At 36.9% G+C, this 22,979-nt stretch overlaps 4 protein-coding genes and 1 pseudogene across 4 annotated transcripts; 3 read left to right on the top strand and 2 right to left on the bottom strand.

Moving 5' to 3' along the window:
• Window positions 1–6,473: 6,473 nt before the first annotated feature.
• On the bottom strand, window positions 6,474–7,085 carry LOC112803666 (putative F-box protein At1g67623). The gene has a single exon (XM_025847148.1). It carries the CDS (start codon window positions 7,083–7,085, stop codon window positions 6,474–6,476), a length of 612 nt encoding a protein of 203 aa, XP_025702933.1.
• A 734-nt stretch (window positions 7,086–7,819) lies between these two features.
• Window positions 7,820–8,584, bottom strand: LOC112803665 (uncharacterized). The gene has a single exon (XM_025847147.1). The coding sequence runs from the start codon at window positions 8,582–8,584 to the stop codon at window positions 7,820–7,822; it is 765 nt and encodes a 254-aa protein (XP_025702932.1).
• Window positions 8,585–14,245: 5,661 nt separating this feature from the next.
• LOC112801767 (extradiol ring-cleavage dioxygenase) lies at window positions 14,246–16,244 on the top strand. The gene is made up of 3 exons (XM_025844677.3): window positions 14,246–14,650; window positions 15,293–15,666; window positions 15,937–16,244. The coding sequence occupies exons 1-3, from the start codon at window positions 14,411–14,413 to the stop codon at window positions 16,142–16,144; spliced, it is 822 nt and encodes a 273-aa protein (XP_025700462.1). The 5' UTR covers window positions 14,246–14,410; the 3' UTR covers window positions 16,145–16,244.
• A 2-nt stretch (window positions 16,245–16,246) lies between these two features.
• On the top strand, window positions 16,247–19,163 carry LOC112801768 (extradiol ring-cleavage dioxygenase). The gene is made up of 3 exons (XM_025844678.3): window positions 16,247–17,931; window positions 18,286–18,659; window positions 18,834–19,163. Exons 1-3 carry the CDS (start codon window positions 17,695–17,697, stop codon window positions 19,039–19,041), a joined length of 819 nt encoding a protein of 272 aa, XP_025700463.1. The 5' UTR covers window positions 16,247–17,694; the 3' UTR covers window positions 19,042–19,163.
• A 620-nt stretch (window positions 19,164–19,783) lies between these two features.
• Window positions 19,784–22,877, top strand: LOC112801766 (4,5-DOPA dioxygenase extradiol-like; annotated as a pseudogene).
• Window positions 22,878–22,979: the final 102 nt, after the last annotated feature.

The raw sequence follows: 22,979 nt of genomic DNA, 5'->3' as shown, positions 1-22,979 counted from the left end.
AGCTTCTTCAGAAGCTGCCTCTCTAGTGCTGTTGGATGCATGTTGCAATCCATTCAGATTTTGAGAGATAATGTTAACCTGTTGAGTCAACATTTTGTTCTGAGCCTGTATGGCATTCAGAGCTTCAATTTCAAGAACTCCTTTCTTCTGAGGTATCCCATTATTCACGGAGTTCCTCTCAGAGGTGTACATGAACTGGTTGTTTGCAACTATGTCAATGAGTTCTTGAGCCTCTTCAGGCGTTTTCTTCAGGTGAATAGATCCACCTGCAGAATGGTCCAATGACATTTTCGAAAATTCAGAGAGACCATAATAGAATATATCTAATAGGGTCCATTCTGAAAACATGTCAGATGGACATCTTTTGGTCAGCTGCTTGTATCTTTCCCAAGCCTCATAGAGGGATTCACCATGAAGGTTTGAACATCCACTCTCAGCTTGCTCAGCCTTTGAGGAGGAAAGAATTTATCCAAGAAGGCAGTGACCAGCTTATCCCAGGAGTCCAGGCTATCCTTAGGTTGTGAATCCAACCATATTCTAGCTCTGTCTCTTACAGCAAAAGGGAAAAGCATGAGTCTGTAGACTTCAGGATCAACTCCATTCGTCTTTACAGTCTCACAGATCTGCAAGAACTCAGTTAAAAACTGATAAGGATCTTCAGATGGAAGTCCATAAAACTTGCAGTTTTGTTGCATCAAGGCAACTAACTGAGGTTTCAGCTCAAAGTTATTGGCTCCAATGGCAGGAATGGAGATACTTCTTCCATCAAACTTGGATGTTGGCTTTGTGAAGTCACCAAGCATTCTCCTTGCATTATTATTATTATTATTTTCGGCTGCCATCTCCTTCTCTTGTTCGAAAATTTCTGAAAGGTTATTTCTGGATTGTTGTAATTTAGCTTCTCTTAATTTTCTCTTCAGAGTCCTTTCAGGTTCTGGATCAACTTCAACAAGAGTGCCATTTTCCCTGTTCCTGCTCATATGAAAGAGAAGAAAACAAGAAAAGAAAGAGGAATCCTCTATGTCACAGTATAGAGATTCTCTTATGTTAGTAGAAGAAGAAAGGGGTATAAGAAAGAAGAAGGATGGATTCGAATTTTTGGATGAGGAGAGGTGAAGAGAAGTGTTAGTAATTAAATAATTAAATAGAAGAAGAAAAGAGAAGGAAGATTTCGAAAATAATTTTTGAAAAAGAGGTTAGTAATTTTCGAAAATCAAAGACAAAATATAATTAAAATTAAAATTTAAAACAAAAAGAATTTTTTGAAAAAGAGAGGGAGAATTTTCGAAAATTAGAGAGGGAAAAGTAGTTAGGTGGTTTTGAAAAAGATAAGAAACAAACAAAAAGTTAGTTAGTTGATTGAAAAAAGATTTGAAATCAAATTTTGAAAAAGATAAGATAAGAAGTTAGATAAGATATTTTAAAATCAAATTTTGAAAAAGATAAAATTTTTGAAAAAGATAAGATAAAAGATAAAAAGATAAGATAAAAATTTTAATGAAAAGATATTTTGAAAAAGATTTAATTTATTAAAAAGACTCAACTAACAAGAAACTACAAGATAAGATTCTAGAACTTAAAGATTGAACCTTTCTTAACAAGAAAGTAACAAACTTCAAATTTTTGAACCAATCACATTAATTGTTAGCTAATTTTCGAAAATATGATATAAAGATAAGAAAAAGATTTTGAAAATATTTTGAAAAAGATTTTTTTTTTAATTTTCGAAAATTATATAAAAAATGAAAAAGATATGATTTTTGAAAAAGATTTTGAAAAGATAAGATTTTTAAAATTGAAATTTTGACTTGACTTGTAAGAAACAACTAATTTTAAAAATTTTTGACCAAGTCAACCCAAAATTTCGAAAATTTGGAGGAAAATAAGGAAAAGATATTTTTTTGATTTTTGAATTTTTAATTATGAGAGAGAAAAACAACAAAAATACTCAATGCATGAAATTTTTAGATCAAAACAATGAATGCATGCAAGAATGCTATGAATGTCAAGATGAACACCAAGAACACTTTGAAGATCATGATGAACATCAAGAACATAATTTTGAAAAATTTTTGATGCAAAGAAAACATGCAAGACACCAAACTTAGAAATCTTTAATGCATGAAAAATATGAATGCAAAAATGCACATGAAAAACAACAAACAACACAAAACAAGAAATCATCAAGATCAAACAAGAAGACTTGTCAAGAACAACTTGAAGATCATGAAGAACAATATGAATGCATGAGATTTTCGAAAAAAATGCAAGAAAAATTTTAAAAGCATGCAATTAACACCAAACTTAAAAATTGACGCAAGACTCAAACAAGAACACAAAATATTTTTGATTTTTATGATTTTATGAATTTTTTTGTATTTTTATTTTAATTTTTTTCGAAAAAACATTTTTAGAAAAAAACGAAAAAGAAAAGAAAAATTTTGAAAAAGATTTTTGAAAAGAAAATTACCTAATCTGAGCAACAAGATGAACCGTCAGTTGTTCATACTCGAACAATCCCCGGCAACGGCGCCAAAAACTTGGTGGACGAAATTGTGATCACTATTCTTTAAGTTGTATGAAATTATTATTGTGGCACCAGTTGAATTCACAACTCCGTTCAACTAACCAGCAAGTGTACTGGGTCGTCCAAGTAATAAACCTTACGTGAGTAAGGGTCGATCCCACAGAGATTGTTGGTATGAAGCAAGCTATGGTCACCTTGTAAATCTCAGTTAGGCAGATTAAACCAATTGATTATGGATTTTCTTAAAATAAATAATAAACAGAAAATAAAAAGGGATAGAATACTTATGCAGATTCATTGGTGAGAATTTCAGATAAGCGAATGAAGGTACTGTATGGCTCAAGGACGCCTGCTCTCCCACTGCTTCAACTCAATCCTTCTTACTCCTTTCCATGGCAAGCTGTATGTAGGGCATCACCGTTGTCAATGGCTACATCCCATCCTCTCAGTGAAAACGTTCCTATGCTCTATCACAGCACGGCTAATCATCTGTCGGTTCTCAATCAGGTTGGAATAGAATCCCTTGATTCTTTTGCGCTTGTCATCACGCCCAGCCTTCAGGAGTTTGAAGCTCGTCACAGTCATTCAATCATAGAGTCCTACTCGGAATACCACAGACAAGGTTTAGACTTTCCAGATCCTCATGAATGCCGCCATCTATCTAACTTATACCACGAAGATTCTGTTGGGGAATCTAAGAGATACACATTCAAGCTCTTGTTGCATGTAGAACGGAAGTGGTTGTCAATCACGTGCGTTCATAAGTGAGAATGATAATGAGGGTTACTTATCATCACATTCATCATGTTCTTGGGTACGAATGAATATCTTGGAATAAGAATAAGAGGGATTTGAATAAAAGACAATAGAATTGCATTAATACTTGAGGTACAGCAGAGCTCCACACCCTTAATCTATGGTGTGCAGAAACTCCACCATTGAAAATACATAAGTAAAAGGTTCAGGCATGGCCGAATGGTCAGCCCCCTGAAACGTGCTCAATGGCCTCCTAAGATGAAGAATAATACAAAACTGAGACCAAAGATGAAACGTGGTCAAAAGACATCTAATACAATAGTTAAATGTTCTATTTATAATGAACTAGCTCCTAGGGTTTACATGAGTAAGTAATTGATGCATAAATCCACTTCCGGGGCCCACTTGGTGTATGTTTGGGCTGAGCTTGATCAATTCACGAGCTGAGGCTTCTCTTGGAGTTGAACTCCGAGTTATGACGTGTTTTGGGCGTTCAACTCCGGATCATGACATTTTTCTGGCGTTTAACTCCAGACAGCAGCATGAACGTGGCGTTCAACGCCAAGTTACGTCGTCAATCTTCGAATAAAGTATGGACTATTATATATTGCTAGAAAGCCCTGGATGTCTACTTTCCAACGCCGTTGAGAGCGCACCAATTGGAGTTCTGTAGCTCCAGAAAATCCATTTCGAGTGCAGGGAGGTCAGATTCCAACAGCATCAGCAGTCCTTTTGTCAGCCTTCTTCAGAGTTTTGCTCAAGTCCCTCAATTTCAGCCAGAATTTACCTGAAATCACAGAAAAACACACAAACTCATAGTAAAGTCCAGAAATGTGAATTTAACATAAAAACTAATGAAAACATCCCTAAAAGTAGCTTAAACTTACTAAAAACTATCTAAAAACAATGCCAAAAAGCGTATAAATTATCCGCTCATCAACGGTATAACACGCATCGTCACGTGTTGGTACACAGCTTCGGAACTCGCTGCATCCAGAAAAAGTTTGCAGCTCGCCTGCATGTTGAGCAGATCATGAATCGAATTCGATGCAACCTTCGTGGCAATCCTCACTCATACCCCTACCCCTACCCCTGACTATGGTATCCCTGCACACCTGCTTCTGAACTTACTTCGGCTTGAAGTACACGCTTAATCCTGAACGTGGGGTCCGCGTGACAGTACACCTCTACTTTTCCACTTCTGAGCATCCAGGCGAGGGAAAACCCCTAAACCAATTTACACCATTGAGCGTTACCAAGTCAAACTAACTAAGATCTTCGGGCACGGCACCTCCAGCCATTTTGCAATCAACTTGGGCCAGGGATTATGGTACCAAAACGACACACGGCCACTAAAGAAACGTTTTGCGCTATTATTATATCTTTTTAATTTTTTAAAAAATGGTTCGAAATTTGTGTTATATTTATGTCAGCTTTAGTTGCCTACCTTAATTACTCGCTGAATAAATGTTATCTTTTCTTTCTTTATTTTATCCATCGAAGTAGTATAATTTAATGTTTTATTTTACTGAAAATAAAACCCCATTATTGACACGTGGACACATTAGTTACGGAAAAAAAAGAAACCAAACAACTTTCTTCCTACATCATAATATAATATATAAATATAAATATACGTGGCCGTTATTGACAAACCCTAACCCTGCTAAGTACCAACCATTCTTCACTTCTTCCATGCCGTAACTCCTCCTCTCAACTCTCTGTCCACCCTTCTCCGTTATTACTACCATATGTCGTCCTCTTCCCCCAAGAAAATGTCGGAGGAACCGGTCACCGACCACGCCATTAGTCCAGACGACCTAGCGGATCTCTCGATCGACGCACTTATCGACATCATCCACGTAGATGAAAAGTCCGCAGATTATGACCTCGTTGAAGCAGCACTGGTCAGGAGGGAGGAGAGGTTGAAGGCTGCACTCGTAACGACCGGCGCAGAACTGAGGCAGGCGAAAGTGGAGATGATGGCCGCCAAGTTCATTTTCGAGGCAAAGAAGAATGAACTGGAGGAAGGGGTACAGCTAAGGCAACGGCTTAAAAGGGATTTGAAAATAGAGCAGCGAAAAAATGATGTGCTCCTTCATCAGTTGGATGCCACAGAAAAGGAATTAAAGGCAGAACTTGCCAAGCGCCGTGAACGGGAACAGGTGGAGGCTCTACCGTGGCGTGATCTGGAACGCAGGATCAATGATTTGGAGAAAAAACATAACTTTTTGCTCCATCGGGGTGGTCATCCAACCGGGAAAAATGAAGACGGGCCCGGAGTAATTTGACCTGCTGCACATGCAAGATATCTGAATGTTTTGTTTCCGCCGAGGCCTGTATGATCCTGTTATTTCCTATGTTTGTTCTGTCGCCCTTTTGATCTTCTGCAGTGGAACTTAAACCCGGATAATATAATTATGCATACTTTTCTCTGTGTTCTTAGCTTGTTGAAACACAATTAGGGATTTACGTTACGACGAAGCCAAATGCTAATACCTAATAAAAACAAATTAATACAGACATGGTGTCCTTTTTTTATATCATACAAAATACGTCTTTTAAAAACCCTTAACATACATTTAGTGTGTTTACATAATAAAAAACTCCTTAAAATGTTGAAGCAAATTTTGTTCATTAAAGGACAGTTGTTGAATCTCTGGCCCTGTTATATTATGCGCATACAATCCCGTGGTTCAAGTTGAGCATACCCACATGATCGTTGTTCAACCTCTGTACAGATTTTATACACCATCGTCAAATATCATCATTGCTCATAAAAAATTTATCCCGTACCCTTTTTTTACATGACCCATTTCGGTCAATCCCTATTGCCTATCCAAGTTACCAATTTTGCATAAATTCCCTGTCGCGGTCTCAATACCCAGCCCTAGATAAAATCCTTCCGATGGTGGAAAATGTTGATTAACTCTACAGTCTTATGTCCATTCAAACGTCACTTCAACAGTGCAAGGTCCAGATCATATCCCAGTCAAGAAGAAAGAATTATTCAGACTAAGTTATGGCCAAGATACAACTTAATTGCGTCGTCTGTGTACACCACATGATAATTGATCGAAAAGACTGTTCTTTAACAAAAAAAAATTTCAAAAATAAGGTAAAATACACCATCAGTACGCATAGCAATTAGCATGATCGGCATCTCCATCGTCGGGGTTTACAAAACTACTTAAACGCAATAAGTCCCCAAGAACTTCCGCACCTCGTATTCGGCCAGGCATTGCACACACGCCACACTGGACAGATCGCTGGCATCACCAATGGTCCCACGGGTACGGCAACTACCGGAACGGCATGACACAGGCTCTTCTGGGTTCGCCGGGGGTATATCGGACCACGGGCCGGCGACCACCTGCGTGAAGACCTCCCTGCACCTTTCGACTGTGCCGGACTCACGAACGACGCAAAAAAGTTCGAATCCACGGCGGACCTCATCATCTGTTTTGTCACCAAGCGACAGAAGCAGCATCGCAGAGATGTAGCAGGCCTCCACATCGCCCAACTCTGCTGCCTCAATCAGGGTCCGCATACCACCTCTCCGGTGGCCACACCAGAATAAATGAGACATCCCAACGCGGAGCATAGCGGCCGGATTCTGCGCTCTGGCGCATCGACGCAGAAATGTCATTGCAGGCATCCCGGAGTAGTCGAGGAAGCAAGCGATCGGCAACACCGACACCAAGGCGTGCCTGTACACGGCATCGGAATTGCATGCAGATGCAAATAACCTGCAACTCGCCTGCATGTTGAACAGATCCTCAATCGAATTCGATGCAACCATCGTGGCAATACTCGACCATATTTTGAGAGGAAGAAGATTCGGCAGACACTGGTGCTGAATGGATACCTCCAGTTTCGTTTTGTCCTTTTGGGAACTTCCAGCCATTTGGAGGGACTTCGAGGATGGATTATTGGAGATTACAAAAGGAGGATGGACGAATTTGTTGATGCCCTTGTGGCATTTTGCTTTTAATATACTGCCGTTCGGGGGGTAGGGGGAGGGGGGTTGCCTGTGGTTCAGTACCGCATACGTTTCCCTAGATGTTTTCGTTTACCGATGCGTTCATATAGAATAATAATTACATTGATTAAAGAAGCATTTATCGTAATTAAATCATACGGCAGATGGCCGACGTTTTGCTGGACAGGTGAAGTCCCAGGTCTTATGGGTCAGTGCAACAACGGGATGGAGACACCATAAACCGACCCCTCCCCTCCCCTGCAATGTATGTTTAGGATTACTATTGTACTGTTTAGTCCCAACGCTAATATTGAACTTTTATGGCGCGTTTTTTTTTATTTATTCGGCTTGGCCTATTAGCTAATGAAGTTATGAAATAGTGCTTCTATCGAAGGTTATGTGTGTGACCGTTTAAATGTTTGAACACGGTGATATGCATCGGTTCGAATATGTCACTTATCTGGTCCACGAAAGCGGGGATTTACAAGGCCACCCAACCCAAACACCCGACTCATTAACAATGAAATACATTCAACTTTGGTTACAGCGAAACTTCATCTGAAAGTAAATAGACTAAAGAAATGCAACACCTCGAACTCGGCAAGGCAGTGGACGCAGGACACAGTCGAGGAATCGTTGGTGGCACCCATGGTCCCGCGGGTCGGGCAGACGCTTGACTGGCAGACGACGGGCTTCCTTGGATCCGACGGGTGCACCCCAATCAGCGGATTTGCGAACAACTGCCCGAAGAGTTCTCTGCACATTTCGATTTTTCCAGTATCCAGCATGTTCTCATACATTTCAACCCCCCTTCCAGCGTCCGCCCCGTCCCCAACACCTGGCGTCAGCAGCAGCATCGCACACATGTAGCGGGCTTGGACATCACCCGCATCGGCGGCCTCAAGCAGGGTGTCGACCCCAGCGACGTGTCGGCCCATCCAGCAGAATTCTCTCATCCCTATACGGAATATAGCGCCCGAATTTCCTGCGCGCGCGCTTACATAAAGGAACCCATCCTCAGGACGGTCCTCCAAGTCATAACCAAACACAACGGGTATCTCTGCCATGGAGGCCACCTTGTACACCGCAGATGAGCGGCCTGTGTCCAAAAATACCTTGCAGGTCGCCTGCATGTTAAACAGATCCTGGATCGAGGACGACGCAACCCTTGATGCAATTCTCTCCCATATTTCGCGAGGCAGAAGAGTCAGCGGACAGACGCGTGGTGGGACCCCTTTCCCTTTCCCTTTCCCTTTCCTTCTCCCATATCCGGCCTTCTCTCCTATTCTGCCTTTCTCGGTGGTTGCACTAGATCTCATCCTATTTGATTTAAATTTATTGAATAGGTGGTGGAAGGGGAAGTTTACAGGAGAACCGTCGTTAGTATGGATCACCAGACGCGATGAAGGAAAACTGGATAGTGAACTTATATACTGCAAAACGGCTCACCAGATAAGTCAGGAACCATGCCACGCACGCCTTCATTTACGCCTACTGTAACCGATGCTTCGTTTTTTGGTTTGGCACAGGAATCGAAGACATCTTAAACGTAGGTTTAAAGCCTGAACGCTGAAAAATAACTTTAAATTTAAATTTAAAACTACATTAAATTTGTTATCCCTTCTTTTTCATTAAATATAAATATTTTATTTTTTAAAAAAAACGACGTACATTAATTACACATTTTCTATGGAAAAAAAGTATTCGAAGCAGCTTCTCACTTTACACTATAGGCCTACACTATATAGGTATACGTGCACGTTAATGACAAACCCTATCCCTCTCAATGCTTATTTCCCAATTCTTCTCTACCGTATCTCCTTCTCTCACCTCTCCGTCTATCCTTATCCACCTCCTTATTTCTGCCACCCTCCACTGCTCTCTCCGTTGTGTACTACCGAGAAAATGTCGAAGGAGACCATCAACGACAACGCCGCCAGTCCCGTCTACCTCAACGAACAGCCCATGTCCAAACTGATCGACATCGTCCGTACAGATGAAAAGTTCCTAGTATGTGACTTCGTTCAAGCCGAACTTGTCAGGAGGGAGGAAATTTGGGAGGCTAGCGTTGAAACAATATCACAGCAACTCTTCAGGGTCAGGTCCGAGAACTTGAAGTTAATGGTCAAGTTGAACAAGAAGGAGGATCAACTGGAGGAAGAGGAGAAGGCAAGGCGTCTGGAGGAAAAGTTTCTGCGCATGGAGCAGCAACAGTGTGAAGCGACCGTTTGCCGAATGTATGACAAAGCAAACGAAATGATGGCCGAAAGCTCAAAGTGGCGTGACCTGGCACAAAGGGTCGTCGATGTTTTGGAGGTCAAGGAGAAATCTTTGTCCCCTCCATTACGCGTTCAACCGGAGCAGAGTGAACACAGGGACGGAGGAATTTGACCTGGTGCACATGTGTGACATCTCTATGTTGTGTTGGTTTCTGTCGAAGCCTGAAGCCCTGAACGATCTATTTAGTTTGTTTGTTAGGTCGCCCTTTTGATCTTTTGAAATGCTAATTAAAACTTGGCAGCGATTATTATATCTACTTTCATCGGTTCGATTTCGAAAATCCGTTAATATTGAATTGTTAATCAGTTTATCCTTCCTCGCCAATAACGACTACACGTCAACAACCAAATTTTGAGTCATTTCCATTTTGAATGCCATTGTTACAGTAGATTAATATTCTATGCTTCTAGTCAGTATAATTTCGTTTAATCTAGATGCGGTTAACTATCAATATCTTCTCATCTCCTGTATTGTTAGTAATAATTTGAGTTGATTTAAATTGAAATAATTTCCCATAAATACACAAAACACGCATTTCGGCGACTCGCCATTGAGTTAACAATTTTTTGGGCTGTTTTGTATCAATACGCAGTCTGTGTATTGTCTTTATAAATTAAAAAAAACATTAATCTGACAATTCGCACTCTGTGAACTCTATAGTCCCCATAATTTTGTAAAACACCATAATTTCCAATATTAAAGGATTACACCAATTTTTTTCATCGAACTAGTTTTTAAATATAAATCGTTTATTTTCCCAAAAATAAACCAAGTACATTAATTACTCGTTTATTCGACGAAGCTTCCCAATTTACACGGTATATATATACGTGCCCCTTAATGACAAACCCTACCTCCCAATGCTTCTTTCCCAGTTCTTCTCTGCCGTAACTCCTTCTCTCACCTCTCCGTCTATCCTTATCCTCTTTCTTATTTCTGCCACCCTCCACTGCTCTCTCCACTGTGTACTTCTGAGAAAATGTCGAAGGAGACCGTCACCGACCGCACCGTTAGTCCCGTCGACCTCACGGAAGAGCCGATGTCTAATCTGATCAACATCTTCCGTACAAATGAACAGTCCGCGGATTTTGACCTCGTTGAGGCCGAACTTGTCAGGAGGGAAGAGTTATGGGAGGCTAAGATTGAAAAAGCGGCAGAGGAACTCTTCCAGGTCGATGCCAAGAACGTAGACTTAATGGTCAAATTGAAGCAAAAGGAAGATCAACTGGAGGAAGAGAAGAAGGCACGGCGACGGGAGGAAAAGTTGCTTCGCAGGACCTTGCAACAATATGACGCGGCCGGTCGACGACTGTATGACAAAGCAACCGAAATGATGGTAGAAAGCTCAAATTGGCGACTCCTGGCAAACAGTGTCGTGGATGTTTTGAAAGCCAAGGAGAAATCTTTGTCCCGCCAGGCAGGCATTCGACCGGAGCAGGATGAAGACAGTGACGGAGGTATTTGAACTGGTTCACATGGGTGACATCTTTATGTTGTTTTGGTTTTTTGTCGATGACCAAAGCCTTAAATGATCTATCTGGTTTGTTTGTTTCGTCGTCCTTTTGATCTTATGAAAAGCTAATTAAAATTCTGTAGCGATTATTATATCTACTTTCATCGGTTCGTTCTCTGCTTATCGTGAATTGTTTGTTGTTACTCATAACTCAGTCCCTCTGCCTGTAATTCACCCAAATAAAACAAGTCGTTTGAGCGGTTTAAACAAAATTACGGAATTGTCTCGAGCCGTTAGCATTTAACGTTTCCAACTCATGATTCCAGAACATTTCGGCAACTATTTACGGGTGCGTTATGAAAGACCTGTCTATCGAGTTATCCTTGCAAATCGGTTTTACACTACCGGAATAAACATTCAGAATTATTTTCATTTAGCGTATCGTTATGTTATGCCAAATTCCGTTCCTTTATAAAGGATAAACCTGTTTCCAACTAAAATGCTTGGATCAATAAAGAATACGAAGGGACTGCTTTAAACAAGTACGTACCTCAGTGTGATTCCCTTCTTTGAAAAGTACGCGCTTTTTTTTGGGGGTAGTGAAAAACGTAAACGTACGCGCGTTAATCTGGCGAAACACCTCCCGCCTTTTAAAATTTTTTTATCTTTTTAATAAATAACCCTTAAACCTTATTAGACTGGACATTAATTGGGAATTAATGTGGGTGCAATTACCAAGGGCAATAAACGGATTTCTAAAAAAAGCTATAACCACCGAATGAATTCAAAATTTAAATTATAGCCTTAACCTAATCTTATCAATCATTCCATTTGAGTGGGTCAGTGAAAAATCCCTTCGTATTGTCAGCCTTGTCCTGTTGATGGATGCACGGATTGATGTAGTCGATGGAAGCAGGTAAGTTGTTCATAATTACACTTATTATTTTGTATATTTACGGTTTTTAAATTATTTTTTTTTTTGGTTTGGTCATCCTGGAAAATAACATTTTTTTATCTGGTATTGGGCCAGAGAAACTGACTCGACCCAAAAACGAAAACCCGAACTCGCCTAGAAACCCAACCCCTAATACCCGACCCCACTCGAAGCTCCTCTCCTCTTCATCGAAGGCAAAACTCCTCGCTCCGCCCATGTCAATTCCACCTCCGACGGAAGTACTGGGTGTTCCTCTTCTTTCTTCAGCCATGTAAGTTTTTTTTATTTTTTGGACCATACCAGACCAGCCATCCATTTTTAACAAAATCATTAATAACCCACCACTTGAGCCCATCATTGGTCTCTGAACAAAAATGTGCATCTCAAGGAAAAAAAAATATACTACAGAGGCCCATCAGGATTGACCCAACTTCAACCAACTTTGTTCTAACCTAACCCGCCCGACCCGTAACACAATCCGCCATCTCCTTCGTCATCCTCTCGCCCACCGTCCCCATGCCGCTTCGATCCTTCATTGTTGGTCGTCTCCGGCAAAGCCATAATCTAGCCGAAACACTATGCAGCTCCGGCCAGGACACTATGCAGATCTTCATCCTCCGAACCAACGAGCCGCGACAGAGGCCGCACTTCGTAGAGCAGGCAACTTTGCAGTGTGACTCCGCGGGAGAAAGCTTCCTGCAACTCCATTGACTTGTCAGTGACGGATACGTAGACATCGCAGCTTAACTTGTATGCGTCAAATGACGTCCACGGCGCTTTTCCTTCCCTCCCAGCCCTCCTCCATCATCTCTGATTTAGCGTTAAACAGAATCACTAAGTGCCATTAATTTAATTCTTAAAACATGATAAACTAATTCTACATAAACCTAAATAATTTTTGAATCTAACAAAAATAGCCAGCTACAAAGTGAATTTTGCAAACTAATCCCTCTGACACATGATACCCACTAACCAATCATAAGAGGAGAGAGAAAGAGCAATCTCTACCGTTGAATTGAAAAAGCAGAGAGATCCGACGGCCACCCTCAAATGACGCACCGATCAGCCAAACATAAACATCATGTGCACTGGTGTACTAAAGAATTTCGGCACACCGAATCTGTACCCGTGAAAGAGATGGGGTAAGCAGCCATAGTATACAAACAAGGGCTAAGGATGCATGCATGTATGACGTGTGGCATACAGTGTATAAATCAAACGATCCGATATACATCAGTGATATTTCTAATCAAAATGTCCGATTACTCTTTTTAAGTCAGACCGTTGGATTTGTTAATTACAGCCGTTACATCTTGATTAAGCTTTCTACACTCTTATAACGCAGCTATACATCATATTTGTCCCAATATTAAAAACAAATTCTGAAAACAAAAAAGATGGAATGGGACTATCCAAAATTGTTACCTACCGCTATGAAGGACATTTGACTCCAACGCACACGTAATCAATGACGCACCCCTAATCCGGGGTCCTCTCCAAACATGGTATATAAAGAAGATCCTATGTAAATTACTTATTTTAGACACCAAAAGTTTTATATTGATATTGTTATCTTAACAATAAAATATAAAATTTTTTTAAATGTATCGTTATACCGATATTTTATTAGTTATAAAAAATATATATAATATATATAATTAAGATCAATAATTAAAAATTACTATAATACTAATACGATAGTACACTTAAAAATTTTCTTAAAATATAATTTGATAGTGAAGCATTCAAATTGTCATTTTATCAAAATCTAAAATGCTATTATGAAAAGACAATTTGAATAAATTAGCTTAACTGTTAGTTATCAACTTACTTTTTAGTAGTTGAAATAACTATTTTCCCCCACAGAAAAGTTTTAGTAAGAAGAAAAAAGATTTTGGATTTCTAATGATGTTAAATTTATTAAAATTTAAATTTTTTTACAAATATTTTTTATTTTTATTCAAAAAAATTAGTTATCTTTTAAAATTTGTTTTTAGTCAAATTTTTTATTTAAATATTTATTTTTATAAGAAATTATTTATTTTTTATGAAAAGTTATTTATTTTTTTAATTTTATTTTTTAAAATTAAATAATAGACGATTTTTAAAGAATATGTAATTGCATTATTTTTATTCATAACAAGTATTTTAAAAAAATTATTAACTAAAAGTTACCGCTATGCCTTCATAGTTCATACTAATTTTATTCACGGGTTGCTTCTTAAATTATATATATTTAATAATATTTTAATCTAAAATAATTAATTTCCGTGAACGTGTGTTGAAATTCAACGACGGGGACGGAAAGTGGTTGGAACCTAACGTCATTAACCATAAACGATTTCTGTATATATAAGACACAGTCATCACAAAGTCATATATATTCAAAATCGAACAAAGAAAGATTGATAGAGAAGAATCCAGAAAGAAGAGATATTCATAGTTTTGATTCATTGATTAGAAATTATAAAGAAGGTAATGGCTTTGATGAGTTTGAAGGACACTTTCTACATATCACATGGATCACCAACGTTGGCCATTGACGATTCGATTGAGATAAGGCAGGTTCTCAAATCATGGAAGCGGATTTTCCCTCAGAAACCTTCTGCCATTCTTGTTATCTCCGGTCATTGGGACACAGCAGTTCCCTCCGTCAACGTTGTTCAGAGAAACGAAACCATTTATGACTTTTATGGCTTCCCTAAACCCATGTACCAGGTTTCGCACTCTTTCTTATCTTATTGTTTTTTTAGGGGAATATAGTTGTTTAATTAGTTTATCATCTTACTTAGCTGTAATCAACTTGGATTGGATTGGTTGAGTGATTAGTTTACACGCTTAAGCAAATATCGTGGTTCAAATCCTGCCTTGTGTATGGAGCTCAGGTCTGCTGCAGATTAGTTCTTTGGACAAAAACTTACTTAGCTATGAAAAACTCTGTTGGTTATTTGAATCGGATTAGTCAAATTCCTGCGATAGGTCCAAAAATCTTAACCAAGTGCATGAGTTAGTGGTAATTCCTATTTCTTGCATTTGAATTTGTCCGATTCTTTTATGGCGGAGACTCATGTGTAGTTATTTTTATGTGAAGTTGATAATTGAGAATCATTAGATAATTTGATATATTTATGAAAACTCACATGCAATTGTTTAGGATTTAGCACTATAGCTTTAAGATACTAGAAATGATTTCTTCTTGAAGATTTGCCAATGACTTTGTTGACACAATTATGTCTCCGAAGTTCAGCTTTTGGCATTTCATATGATGCCAATGCTTGTCATCATTTGGCATGGTTCTCGGTTATCCATGGATGATGATCTTAATCTCTTCATTGCTTATATGCTTAATTTGCCATACAGCTTAAGTATCCAGCACCTGGGGCTCCAGAGTTGGCAAGGAGGGTGAAGGAACTACTTCAAAAATCCGGTTTTGGCTGTGTCGACGAAGACAGAAGGAGAGGGCTTGATCACGGTGCTTGGGTTCCACTCATGTTGATGTACCCTGAAGCTGATATCCCGGTATGTCAATTGTCTGTTCAATCTGATAAGGATGGGACTCATCACTATAACATGGGAAAGGCATTGACACCTCTTAAAGATGAAGGTGTGCTTATAATTGGTTCTGGAAGTGCTGTTCACAATCTGAGAGAGCTTAGAGTTCATTCCGGCAACACTGCTGTTCCCTGGGCTCTGGAATTCGATAATTGGTTGAAAAGGGCTCTTCTTGAAGGAAGGTAACTTATTTATGCTTTGATGTTCATGTTTGCTAATTGCTTGGTTGATCTTATTAAGGATGTTATCCGCAGTAGTCTAATAACCTCTCCATTTCGTAACACCTCTCACTTTGGAAATTTGATATATTCATAACTCAAATATATCTTGAGAGACCAAATTTGACAAAGTGGCAGATATCATGAATGGAGGAAAAACATTTTAAAGCTAGCAAGCATTGAATGTTGGTTCCTGATGGATTGGTTCTGAAGGCTTTTCACTTGCTTTTGTAGATATGAGGATGTAAACAATTGGGATAAGAAAGCACCGCACGCGAAGAAGGCTCATCCATGGCCAGATCACTTTTATCCACTTCATGTTGCCATTGGTGCAGCTGGTGGAAATCCAAAGGCCAAAGTTATCCACAGCAATATCGAATTAGGATCTCTCTCCTATGCCTCTTTCCAGTTTACTGAAGTTTCCGACTCGTGTTCTGCTTAATACTTTGGAAATGCTGTTCAGTTGTTGATAATATAGTGAGAAAAATTGATGTATAACGAACTGTTTTAATAAAAGATATTTAATGATTTCCCTTTTTGAATTGGGATGATGATTGGTTCAGTATTCTTTAAAAGGGTAATTAACTCTATTCTATTTCACATGAGGAATTGCAGTGATGCTTGTTGTAGCATACTCTTTAAATCTTAATGGATTAAAATCAGGGTCTGAAAGATTCATCCTTATATTTTAGCTGTGAATTATCTGCTGTCGTATAAAAACCAAATGAAGAAGATCATTGATGTATGCATATGTATCTCTTGGATGAAAATGATAACAATGTTGTTTCCTGTAATAGTCTCTGTTCAAATTAATGTGCAGTGCTGAAAAACTGTGTGATGCACCAGAACTCTTTTCTTCTCTGCTAGAGCATGGCTTGAAACTTGATGCTTTTGCCTATAACAGATCATGCAGAAGTTCATAGCAGGCCACTTCTTTTTTCTTATTTATTTATTTATTTGTTTATTTATGTGGAAACCACATGTATTCCTAGATCAGAGGTAACCACAAAGCTACTTGTACAGATAAAACATTTTTATGCAGAATCTGGCATCTGAAATTAGTATTCATTTTTCATGTTGTTTGGCCTTTGTAAGTTATGTCTCCTATACTGCATGGAATTGAATCCCCAAGAAAGCATCAAATTTGTTAAACCTGAAACTTGATTGTGTAGAGCTGTTATAACTTATGAGGATAAGATGTGTATATTTTGAGTAAATGTGTGATATACTTTTCTTTTCCTAATAAGTAATTTAGTATCCTTTAGAAAAGACTTGCAAAAATAATTACTAATATATATTGAGGGATATGATATGTATTATCATTTTATCTTTCAGAATCGCAATGTAATTTATCATTTAATTTTTCTTTTTTTTTAAAGAAAACTTGAGTTTGTTATGTTTTTCCTTTTTCACAGTATTAGATTATAAGAGTTTTAATTTGGTCTAGTCTGTTTTTCAATGTTAAACCAAGCTAGAAAAATATGCTTGAATTTGTAGATTTGATTTTGAGTGGTGTGTCATCAAAATGGGTCTATTTTTTCTTTTGTATTTATCATATGATATATTGACAATTAACTTATTTGTTATTACTTTTATATTTAAATGGTAAAAACTAAAAAATAACAAAGAAGTCAACATTTTTCCTGTTTTGGTGTTCTACACTTTTACTGTTGTTACTAGAATCATATCATGTAGTATTTTAGATACACAGCAAGAGTTTTAAATAAAAGTAGCTAAAAATACATATTTTAATTCTTAAAATTTTTTTATATTATAATTTTAAATGAGTTAATCAACTTTAAAATTTTTATTAGATCACATAATATTACGATTCAAATTACTTTTAATTATTTAAATTTTTCTATTTTTTTATAAAATCTTTGTATTCTCTGGAATGGCCTCTGAAGATTCTCTCATTATTATAAGTTGAACCTTGCATCATCTAACCAACCAACCAACAAAGAAGAAAGAAGAAGAGAGCCATCATCAATCATGGCTTTGAGTTTGAAGGAAACTTTCTATATATCTCATGGATCACCCATGTTGGCCATTGATGATTCAATTGAGATAAGAAAGGTGCTCAAATCATGGAAGAACATCTTCCCTCAGACTCCCTCTGCCATTCTCATCATCTCTGCTCATTGGGACACTCGTGTTCCATCTGTCAACATTGTTGAGAGGAATGACACCATTCATGACTTTTATGGATTCCCTAAACCTCTCTACCAGGTTTCTTTCCTTTAGATTCATTCATTTCCTTCTTTGTCATCCTTCTTATGCAAAGTTTCATTAGATTGAACTTGTTCGAATCGGATTAGTCAAAGTCTTGGTTATATAGTCTCTAGATGTCGGTGGGAAAGACCAAACAATCTTTTAAGTCTTGAACAGATTTAGAATACTCATTTGTTCTTTTTTCAGAAATGATTGAAAATTTGGTATCTTTTTGTGATGGGGAATCTTAGCTCTTAATCTTAACCATGTTATGTTTTTGGCTCCTTTTGAAAGATACTACAAAGTAGAACAATTTTTGGCCATAGTTCTTGGTTAGCCATGAATTGATCTTAATCTTCTCTTGCCATATAGATTAAGTATCCAGCACCAGGAGCTCCACAACTTGCAAGAAAGGTAAGAGATCTACTTCAAAAATCCGGCTTCAGCGCGGTGGAAGAAGACAGAAGGAGGGGGCTAGATCATGGTGCTTGGGTTCCATTGATGTTGATGTACCCGGAAGCCAGCATTCCGGTATGTCAGTTATCTGTTCAATCTCATAAGGATGGAAGTCATCACTATAACATGGGAAAAGCATTGTCCTCTCTTAAAGATGAAGGCGTTCTTATAATTGGTTCTGGAAGTGCAGTTCATAATTTGAGAGAGTTAGTTAGAGATGGAAGCACTGGTGTCTTTCCATGGGCTCAGGAATTTGATGATTGGTTGAAAACAACTCTTCTTCAACGAAGGTACTATTTTCTATGCAATTGTTTACATGTGAAGTTGATAGCTTAAAATCAGAATATAATTTGACATATCAACTTACTTTTGGAAATTTGTTACATTCATTGTTGAAGGTATCTTGATGCAAATTATGTCTAGATACATTGAATTATGAATTTTCTAAATTTTGATATTTTTAGATACGATGATATAAACCATTGGGATAAGAAAGCACCGCAGCCGAAAAAGGCTCATCCGTCGCCGGAGCACTTTTATCCGCTCCATGTCGCCATTGGTGCCGCCGGTGGGAATCCGACGGCCAAAGTTGTTCACAGTAATATTGAAATGGGATGTCTCTCTTATTCATCTTACCAGTTTAATGAAGTTCCTGGCTCTTGCTCTTCTTAATAGTGTTGCTTGGGAACTGACTTATGTATGTGTGATTTAATTTTTTAATGTGTAATAAATTGTGTATTTTAATCCATGAAATAATCCTACCTAATAGAATAAAATGTTATTGTTGTCGCTAATATTTTTTGTTTTATGTAATTTAATTTATACAGTAATTACGTAGTGGTATAAGATTTCGTTTTTGTTAACGTTATTTCATGCCAGTTTGATAAAGAAATCTTTTTATTTGTTTTCTCCTCCTTATTAAGTACTGTTGTTGATATTTTGACATGTATTTTTCTTTATGAACAACTAGTACATAAGAGTGAGTATTCAAATTAATTAAATAATAATAAATAAAAAAAGGGATCAAAAGCTGAATTTTAAAAGACACATAACTTTTTTTATACATTTTAAATATGTAACTAATATTTTATAAAAAATATTTATTATACTACTATAATATGTTGAATTAATTTAATTAAAAATATGTAAATTAATATATATATATATATATATATATATATATATATATATATATATTGATTTTGATAACTGAACTGTGATGTGCATGTAGATTTTTTTATTATACTTTTCCTTACATGAATTAATTTGTCTATAATGATGGATGGCCGGTCCATATTGAAAATTACTCCCTAGAAAGAGTCGTCACAACATCAATGATGGCCAATAGAATCACTAAGAAAATTATTGGTCAAATGTCAAAAGCAAAAACGCTGAGGATTTAAGCTATAAGTATATAAGATATGAATACAATTACAAAGCGCATATATTTATATATACATATATACATAATTCCTTCATTCTTTTGCTTATTATCTCTTTCTAGATAGCTTGTATTTTCAATGAACAAGATCTTTAGATTGTGTTACACTTCTAGTAATTCTACACCAAAGAAAGAAATTATGAATAAAGAAAGTGGTGATTCCAATGATACAACAATAGAAGAAGTGGAAGAGAATAACGGCAATAATAATGTTATGGGGTTGATGAGAATGAGAGAAACATTCTACATATCACATGGATCACCAGAACTTGCCATAGATGAGTCAATCCCTGCATGGAGGTTCTTGAAGTCATGGAAGGAGGTTTGTCCCCAAACACCCTCTTCCATCCTCATCATCTCCGGCCACTGGGACACCGATGTTCCCACGGTCAACATCGTTGACCGCCACGAAACCATTTATGACTTCTATGGTTTTCCAAGGGCCATGTACAAGGTTAGTCTCTTCTTCATGTTTTGATGAGTTTGATTTTATTTTCATACTACTTCTCTAATAACTTCAATGATTCATGTTGAAATTAAGTTCCTTATTTCTTATGAAAGATTTTTTTATGATGAGAATGAAAGATGAATGAATATTTTGGTACTAGTGTTATTTTGTATATAATATATTTTTAACAATTATATCAACATATTTTTAAATTGATCAAATAAAACGTATATTCTATCTAACAGTAAATAAAATTGTGTGAATGGAATCCCACAAATATTACATGAAATTCTAAAGAATTCAATGAATTTGGTCAAAATGTGCCAGCTACTTCTTGGCACACAGCTTACATAAAGTTGGTCTGCATAAGCATAAGAATATCAATAAGCAAATTATTACGTTATATAAAGTAATTGGCCAAAAAACAATAAAATAATAAAACACGCTTTGTTCGTTTTGGCATAGTAGCATGTGATGTGAAGCAAAAATCAAGATATAATAAAAATAAATAAATAAAAATAAACATAAACAAAGACATAAAATTAAATGCTTCCTTGGTGCTTGTTTTATCGCTTCCATTTCTGACTTTGATTTTTTTGCTAACCTTCTTATAGTTAGGGTTGACAATGGATAGGGTAGTGTAGGATTTGTACTCTATTCTAATTTTATTCGCGAATTGAAAACTTTTTAAAATTATACCTTATTTTATTCGTAGGTTGAAAATTTCTCAATTCTAGTCATATCCACACCCTAAAATTCTAAACCCTAACCTACTCGATTTTACCCGCAAAAAATAAAAAAAATTTAAACAAATATAAAATTCAACCATTCCAAATTTTATACGTATTAATAAAAAAAATAAAAAATTAAATTCAAATTAAAATTAAAAACAATAAAATCTTAAAGAAATCCAATATAAAAATATAAATAATATGATGATCAACTAGTTTAATTTCAAATTTTTATAAGAAGAAGATTGTAAGTTTAACACTCACTTCTTCACTACATATATAAGGTATATCCGTACCCTGCTATACCCGCAGACAAATTCATATCCTATCCTAGATATAATAATCATATGTTCACGACTTCACGCCAACGACTTCCTACTACTGCTGAGTGCTGATTAAATATTTTTGGTAGTTTTTTTGAGGTGTTAACGTTTTTGTATCACCACAAATCCACAATACGTAAAATTGTATACTACAAGGCTTATACATTGAATATTCTATGCCATAAAAAATGTCCTAGAGATCATCATATTGGTAGTTGGCACAAACAATGCAAGGAAGCTGTATGCTAATTTAATTTAAAATCATGATTAGGAGGTTGATTAATTAATACATATTCTCTGCTGCACTTTTAGGTGAGTATCAAGAAATTCTTAAATAATTTCAGAGCATCACTTAAATATGGTTACAACTAATAAGAAGATGACTATTTAAGATATAGTTCATCATTAACTTAAACTCTTATTTTAAATAGAGTTTTTCTTTAGTTGCGAGTATAATATATATAAAAACAAAAAAAATCAGTAAAAACAAAATTTTATTTTCTATTTTACTTTCTATTTACAAAATTAAGAAAATAAAAAATATCGAAAAATAAAAACATAATGCAAAGTTTGTTAGAATAACTCAAATAGAGCTGTCATATTGAGTAACTGTTGCAAAGCAGATCAAGTATCCAGCACCAGGGGCACCAGAATTGGCTAAGAGGGTGAAAGAACTACTAACATCAGCCGGGTTCAGCCGGGTGAAGGAGGACCGGAGGCGGGGGCTTGACCACGGCGCTTGGGTGCCTCTCTTCTTGATGTATCCGGAGGCAGACATTCCAGTGTGCCAACTCTCTGTCTCAACAGGCAGAGGTGCAACTTACCACTACAACATGGGGAAGGCATTGGCATCTCTCAAGGATGAAGGTGTTCTTATCATTGGCTCTGGGAGTGCCACCCATAACCTCAGGGCAATCGCGCCTCGGAATACTACTAGCTCCCTGGGCTTCAGCATTCATGTCCTGGTTGAAAACCTCTCTTCTTGATGGAAGGTATCTAATCCTTTCAACTAGCTCAACACTTTTTTTTTTCTATCTTATGTCTGTTAATATAATAAGTCCTTGCTTTGCAATTCCATGGCTGTAACACAGATTTGAGGATGTAAATGAGTACGAAGAGAAGGCACCATATGCAAAAATGGCTCATCCATGGCCGGATCATTTCTTCCCATTGCATGTGGCAATGGGGGCTGCTGGTGAAAAAGCAAAGGCCAAGGTTATCCATGACAGTTGGGATGGTGGTTCTATGTCTTATGCTTCTTTTAGTTTTACAGCTGCTGATACCATTTGAAACATTCATATTTGTTGGATCTCCTGGATTTCTAGTCTTATAATAGCAAAAAATATATTCTTTGTTACAATTGTGTATATCAAGTAATCAAACTGTAGTTCATTGTCCATTAATCTTATGCTTCTTTAATGGGTATTTTGAATTCTTATAAACATTAAGTAATTACAATTTTATTTAATACTTTGTTTTTAATATTACATTTTTCAAAATTGTAATGTAAAGACACCTGATCTCTTAATACCATGCAATCAATTGCAGAGAGTTATTATTTAAAATTTAATTTTGATTCACTCTAAGCAAAAATAACTACATTAAAATTAATATGAGAAATGTAAAATGACCAATAATATTTTTCCTTTGTATGTCTTATATTTGAA

The sequence above is a fragment of the Arachis hypogaea genome, chromosome 5, assembly GCF_003086295.3.
Source record: "Arachis hypogaea cultivar Tifrunner chromosome 5, arahy.Tifrunner.gnm2.J5K5, whole genome shotgun sequence".
NCBI lineage: Eukaryota > Viridiplantae > Streptophyta > Magnoliopsida > Fabales > Fabaceae > Arachis > Arachis hypogaea.
This window is presented reverse-complemented; position numbering and strand designations above follow the sequence as displayed.

Excerpts from the sequence above, each read along its gene's own strand:
- LOC112803666 (XM_025847148.1), bottom strand. The coding sequence starts at position 7,085 with ATGGTTGCATCGAATTCGATTGAGGATCTGTTCAACATGCAGGCGAGT.
- LOC112803665 (XM_025847147.1), bottom strand. The coding sequence starts at position 8,584 with ATGAGATCTAGTGCAACCACCGAGAAAGGCAGAATAGGAGAGAAGGCC.
- LOC112801767 (XM_025844677.3), top strand. The coding sequence starts at position 14,411 with ATGGCTTTGATGAGTTTGAAGGACACTTTCTACATATCACATGGATCA. Across the intron at positions 14,651-15,292 it reads TCCCTAAACCCATGTACCAG|CTTAAGTATCCAGCACCTGG; the intron begins GTTTCGCACTCT and ends TTTGCCATACAG. Across the intron at positions 15,667-15,936 it reads AGGGCTCTTCTTGAAGGAAG|ATATGAGGATGTAAACAATT; the intron begins GTAACTTATTTA and ends TTGCTTTTGTAG.
- LOC112801768 (XM_025844678.3), top strand. The coding sequence starts at position 17,695 with ATGGCTTTGAGTTTGAAGGAAACTTTCTATATATCTCATGGATCACCC. Across the intron at positions 17,932-18,285 it reads TCCCTAAACCTCTCTACCAG|ATTAAGTATCCAGCACCAGG; the intron begins GTTTCTTTCCTT and ends CTTGCCATATAG. Across the intron at positions 18,660-18,833 it reads ACAACTCTTCTTCAACGAAG|ATACGATGATATAAACCATT; the intron begins GTACTATTTTCT and ends TGATATTTTTAG.